This window comes from Plecotus auritus (genome assembly GCF_963455305.1).
Source record: "Plecotus auritus genome assembly, chromosome: 3".
Classification (NCBI taxonomy): Eukaryota; Metazoa; Chordata; class Mammalia; order Chiroptera; family Vespertilionidae; genus Plecotus; species Plecotus auritus.
The window spans coordinates 222,797,524-222,803,218 of record NC_137772.1 but is presented as its reverse complement, the minus strand read 5'-3'; the positions used below and the strand labels follow the sequence as shown (position 1 = coordinate 222,803,218).

The window sequence follows — 5,695 nt, the reverse complement described above, 5'->3', positions numbered from 1 at the left end:
GAGACTGAGAAGCTCTTCCCCTGACGGCATTCGGGGCCTGAGCACCTGGCGCCCCACCTCAGTCTGAAGGGGCAGTCGTTCCTGCCGAGGAGTCCCCGTGCCGGCCTCCGTCATCACCTGGGGCAGGTCTCCCACCACGGCCGGATCTGTCTTCCCTGTGGGCACACAGCACCGTGACAGCCGAGCGGTGGTGCCGAGGACCGGCTCCCCCTCGGCCTGTTTCACCCGCCGGCCTCCATGCCACCCTTCCCCTCTCCGAGCACAGCGCCACCGGTCCCGGCATTGCTCCATCTGTGGGCCTGGCCGGGCTGGACACTGCCACCTCACCGCAGGCTCTGCGTCTGCAGGCGGGACCCCCTGGGGCTGGCCAGCGAGGTCACTTGACAGGGTCAGGCTTGGCCGGGAGCCCCTGAAGGCTGTTTGGCTGTGGGGCCTGGGACAGAGGACACCTCCCTGGAGGTTCTTTCCTGCCGTTGCCACGTGTGGGGGAAGGGCAGGCCCGCAGACCCTCCTCACCTCATACCCTGGAGAGCAGGCATTCCTGGCGTGTCCGCTGGATGAAGAGGTCCCTCTGAGTTTTCTGAGGGGGCGGGTTTTCCTGCTGGCGATGGGCCACTCAAGTGACCCTCTGCCAGGTGGGGGAGGAGCAGGGCAAGACCTCTGCCTAGGGGAGGCTGGGCTCTAGAGCTGCAGGCTGCCTTGGGGAGTTCCCAGGCCAGTGCAGGAGACCGACAATTGTGGCCCTTCGTGGGGACAGTGGCCGTGAGGGCAGGGAAGCTCCAGAGTTAGGGTGCAAGAACTGAATCTTGGGGCTCAAACAGGACTTCGCACAGGAGACGTTGACAGGCGGAGAAACGGGCTCGAGGCTGAGTCGGGGCCTGTCCGAGGTCCCTGGCCTGGCTGGCCCTTCCTCGGGCCCAGGAGTGCAGGCTCTGACTGCCCAGCCCCGCTCCTCTCAGACCAGCTCGGCTGTGGGCACCCTGCACCCTACAGGGTTGGGACAGCCCCGGGTCCCGAGAAGGCTGCAGCTTCGGGATTGCCCCCAGGCTCCAGTGCTCCCGAGCTCCAGCCAACCCTAAGACGGCAGAGGCTGCAAGCACCATGATTGGGGTCTGCAAGATCGTAGACGCTCTGGCCTGGGATCCCCCGTGGGAAGGGCCTGCTCAGCGCCAGGCTGTCCCCACTAAAGGGAACACAACCTGCGGCTCGGGGCTAACCCCCCAATTCCATTCTGAAACTCGGGTAGGAGAGCCCGGAAGTGTGGTCAGGGGTGCCCCAGCAGCACATCCTGAGGGCAGGAGCCAGTATCGGGGAAACGGGTCAAATGCGATGCGGGCCAGTGGAAGCGTCCACGGTAAAGATGTGTCAGCTAGGGAGGAGCGTACCACGCACCCACAGGTGAGGCCACGGCAGTGCTGCGTGAAGGAAGTCTCGGCGATACATGAGCAAGTTCGCGTGTTTAGGCATCTGTATGTAAAAGGGGCGCTAAACTCAGCATTCACAATAGGACTTAGTCTGGGAAAGGCAGGGGACACGGTGGGGTAGAACACCACGCGTTCAGTGACCCAAGGCCACCCACCTGAGAGCCAGTCTTCAAATGGAAATGGGACACAGGAGAGCATGTGTTTTGGACACGGGAAAAGCTTAAAACATGGGACCTCTGCCTGTGTGATGGGAAAATGCCGTGAAAGTGCAGACAAGGTGAGGGGAGACCTGGCAGCATGTAGAGCACAGAACCAGGATTGGGTTGAGAATATACATCCACTGTCGGGGAGGACTTACAGAAGGGAATGCTGGAATGCTCTATAGAAATGAAAAGGAAGCCGAAACCGGTTTGGCTCAGTGGATAGAGCGTCGGCCTGCGGACTGAAAGGTCCCAGGTTCGATTCCGGTCAAGGGCACGTACCTTGGTTGCGGGCACATACCCAGTGGGAGGTGTGCAGGAGGCAGCTGATCGATGTCTCTCTCATCGATGTTTCTAACTCTCTATCCCTCTCCCTTCCTCTCTGTAAAAAATCAATAAAATATATTTAAAAAAAAAAAAAAAGAAATGAAAAGGAAGAAATTAAAAAACAGCACCACAGGTGAATCTCACCAACTCAATGTTGGGTGAAGAGAGCCGGCCATAAAGGGTGTGCACTGTGCCTCAGTTGGTAGCGGGTTTGCTGAGTGAAATAGCACATGCAGAGGTTGTGTGTGATGTGGCACCATTTCTGCTTAAAAAAGAAACAACAGCTTAGCTGGTGTGGCTCAGTGGTTGAGCATTGGCTTACGAGCTACGTGGTCAGTCCAATTCCCGGTCAGGGCACATGCCCAGGTTTTGGGCTCGATTCCCAGTAGGGGGTGTGCAGGAGGCAAGCAGATTGATGATTCTCATCATCGATGTTTCTCTCTCTCCCTCCCTTTCTGAAATCAGTAAAAATAAAAAGTGCCCTAGCTGGTTTGGCTCAGTGGATAGAGTGTCGGCCTATAGACTGAAGGGTCCCAGGTTTGATTCCCGTCAAGGGCACATGCCTGGGTGGGGGGCTCAATCCCCAGTAGGGGGCATACAGGAGGCAGCCGGTCAATGATTCTCTATCATTAATGTTTCTATTTATCTCTCCCCCTCTCCCTTACTCTCTGAAACCAATAATATATATATATATATATATATATATATATATATATATACACACACACACACACACACACACACACACACACATATATATATATATATATGTATATATATATATATATTTAAAAATTAAGTCAATTGAAATAATGAAAAATGCAATTTCATGTTTGCTATGGTCTGGATGAACTATTTCCTTTAAAAATGCAACTGTGTTGCTCAGTGGTTACAGCATTGGCCCTCGAACCAAAGGGTTGCAGGTTTGATCCCCGGCTTTCTCCCCTTTCCTTCTCCCCCTACCTTCCACTCTCCTGAAAATTCAATGGAAAAAATATGCAAGTGAGATTAACCAAAATAAATAAAAACACGTTTCCAAGAAGGTAATTATTTGTATATTTTTGCAACATTGTAGCAAAACACTTGGAAGGAACAGAAATTAATGGGCAAGTAAAGTTGATACATTTATACCAGGAAATACTATTCAGCTGTCAAAATGAATGAGTATGGCTAAGAATCAATTTGGATAGCTTACAATAATTTGATATTGAGTGAAAAAAACCAACATTGCAGAATGTTGTATGTATGGTATTAAACAATGTAGGTAAATACATAATCACAAACGGAAAAGACAGTTAACCATTCTTAAGCACCTACTATGCGCCAGGTGCCTAATTTAAAGCCCACAGGAACCCCCTGAGCTAGTTACTCATTATGGTTTCTCCTCACAGAGTAGGAAACAGGCCCCGTGAGGCACAGCCCCACCTGGGACCCCGAAGCTGGAGGTCCCTCAGCCCCTCCAGGCCCCTCTCGGCCGGGCCGCCTGGGACTTGGCTGCCCAGGCCGGCCTTCAGGCCTGGGCCGGAATCCTGAGCTGGCGCTGGGCAGGCGGCCTTGTAACTCCAGCCGCTGCTCCCGCCCCTGCCCGCCCCTCCATCTCAGCCTCTGCTGGGCTGCCCACAATGCCTCCCATTCAGCCCTGTCCCCGGTGCCAGGCCTGCTGGCGGGGAGGGGGCTCCTGCCAGCACCCAGACGGACAGACGCAGCCTTTCCCTCGTGCTGCTGCTCTTCCAGGCTGGACTGCCCGTGAGACGGCATGGAGGGGTGAGTCTATGGGCCCCGGAGTCTGGGGGGGGGCGGGCAGTTAGAGAAGATGAGTGGCTGCAGTCAAGCCCTCCCCTCACCCCAGCCCACCCCGCCCCTCTCCAGGCCTCTGGGATCTGCCTGGGCAGAGACTCCAAGAGTCGCCTTGAAATGGGTTCTAAGGAGGCAGGGAGTGGGAATGTAGGCTAGTCCCTGGGGGTCTGTCCCTCAGGGATCCGTCCCCTCCTCCAGGCCCCCCTCCCTGGTCCACCCTGAACCGCAGCCTCACCATAGACTGGGATGCCACCAGCCCCAAGGCCAGGGCTGAGCCCCGAGACCCCAAGGGGAGTGAAAAACAGACGGTGACAAGCAGTGAGCGGAAATGGGAGAGGCCCAGGGTGGAACGAGCCCAGGGATCAGGACAGGCTGCCAGGGGCCCCGACAGAGCTGTAAACAGAAGGAAGAGCCGGTGTGTTAGGTGTTGTAGGTGAGGAGGGAGCTCTGGGCTTATGGGGCGGCGGGGGTGGGGGGTGGGGGGGCAAACGCTGAACCTCAAGTGTTGGAGCAGATTCCCAGTGGAACCAGGAGTGGGACTCCCAGCACAGGCAGCTGGGAGGTGCTGAGGGCATTCAGCAGGGGGGTCAGAGCCCATCTGTACGCTGGAAAGTTCCCTTTGGTGAGCGGAGCATTAGGGAGGCAGGAGACCCACTGTGGCAACGACTGTGCCCAGGAAGCAATGGGCAGTGGCTGACGTTGTGACATGAGGCCCCAGTGGGTGATGGATGAGTGGGGGTGGGGTGGAGGGACAGGTGGGGGACAGACAGGGAAGTGGACAGACCTTGCCCAAAGCTCAGCCCTAATCCCAGACCCTCCGTTTCCCTTCCCAGTCCTGGCCAGCTAGTGACCCTAAAATGAAAGGACAACAGGGAGTAGACAGGAGAGGAGGGGGCTGAGCCATTGGCTCACCTGACCAGCCATTAAGGCTCCTCAAGGCTCTCGGACCCCACAATTGCTGGTCCCCCAAGTCTTACCCCACAACTCGGGCTGGACCTAAGCCCCTCTGTCTTCTCGAGGTGGGTGTCACTATGCTCCCTGCCACCACGGGGCCGGGGCTGCTGCTCCCTACGCCTCCAACCCCGGGCTGGGCGGTCCGGGCGGCACAGACCGAACCCAGAGGCATCCTAGGATTTAGCAAGGCCTCGGTGAGCACGGGGCTGACAGCCGAAGGGAGGTGCCAGGTCACCTCAGCCTCAGTTTCCTCCAGCGTAAACGGCTAACAATAGAACCGCTGCTGTGGGGGAGATGGGGGGGTAATATGACGTCTTCCCTGAGGCCGAAAGACCAGAGCCTGGGCTCAGTGAGTGGACGATGTGGGCCCCTGTGAACAACGGCTCCCCCTCTCTCCCCGTCCCCAAAGCATCTCCTCGGTCCTGCTGCTTTTCCTGCTGCTGCCGCTGGGCCCACCTGGGCACACAGCTGCCCAGCGCTGCCCACAGACCTGCGTCTGCGACAACTCCAGGCGGCACGTGGCCTGCCGGCACCAGAACCTCACGGAGGTGCCCAGCGCCATCCCTGAGGTCAGCAGGGTGGGGGGTGGGGAGGACGGCAGGACTCTGGCTGGGAGGAGGGGACCTGCCACTGCCTGGCTGGGAGGAGACCCTGGAAAGTCACTTTCCCTCTGAGCCTGTCTTCACCCCCGTAAGATGACAATCAGCGACAAGACAGACAAGCTGGTTAGAACCCTCTGTGACTGGCACACGGAGGTGACCTAGAGATGAATACTGAACTAACTACAGACCCTGTGGCAGAGAACTGGGGATATACTAGAGCAGTGGTTCTCAACCTTCCTAATGCCGCGACCCTTTAATACAGTTCCTCATGTTGTGGTGACCCCCAACCATAAAACACAAATATCGGTGTTTTCCGATGGTCTTAGGCTCTACAGCAGCGGTTCTCAACCTGTGGGTCTCCTAAGACCATCAGAAAACACAGATATTTACA

At 56.8% G+C, this 5,695-nt stretch overlaps 1 protein-coding gene across 1 annotated transcript in view; it reads left to right on the top strand.

Moving 5' to 3' along the window:
* The first annotated feature begins 3,597 nt into the window (after positions 1-3,597).
* CHADL (chondroadherin like) overlaps positions 3,598-5,695 on the top strand; it is a 12,007-nt gene continuing 9,909 nt past the window's right edge. The window contains exons 1-2 of the mRNA XM_080662490.1: positions 3,598-3,715; positions 5,112-5,271. Coding sequence (XP_080518616.1) covers positions 3,708-3,715; positions 5,112-5,271 — 168 coding nt within the window. The 5' untranslated portion in view covers positions 3,598-3,707. The remainder of the gene's footprint in view (positions 3,716-5,111; positions 5,272-5,695) is intronic.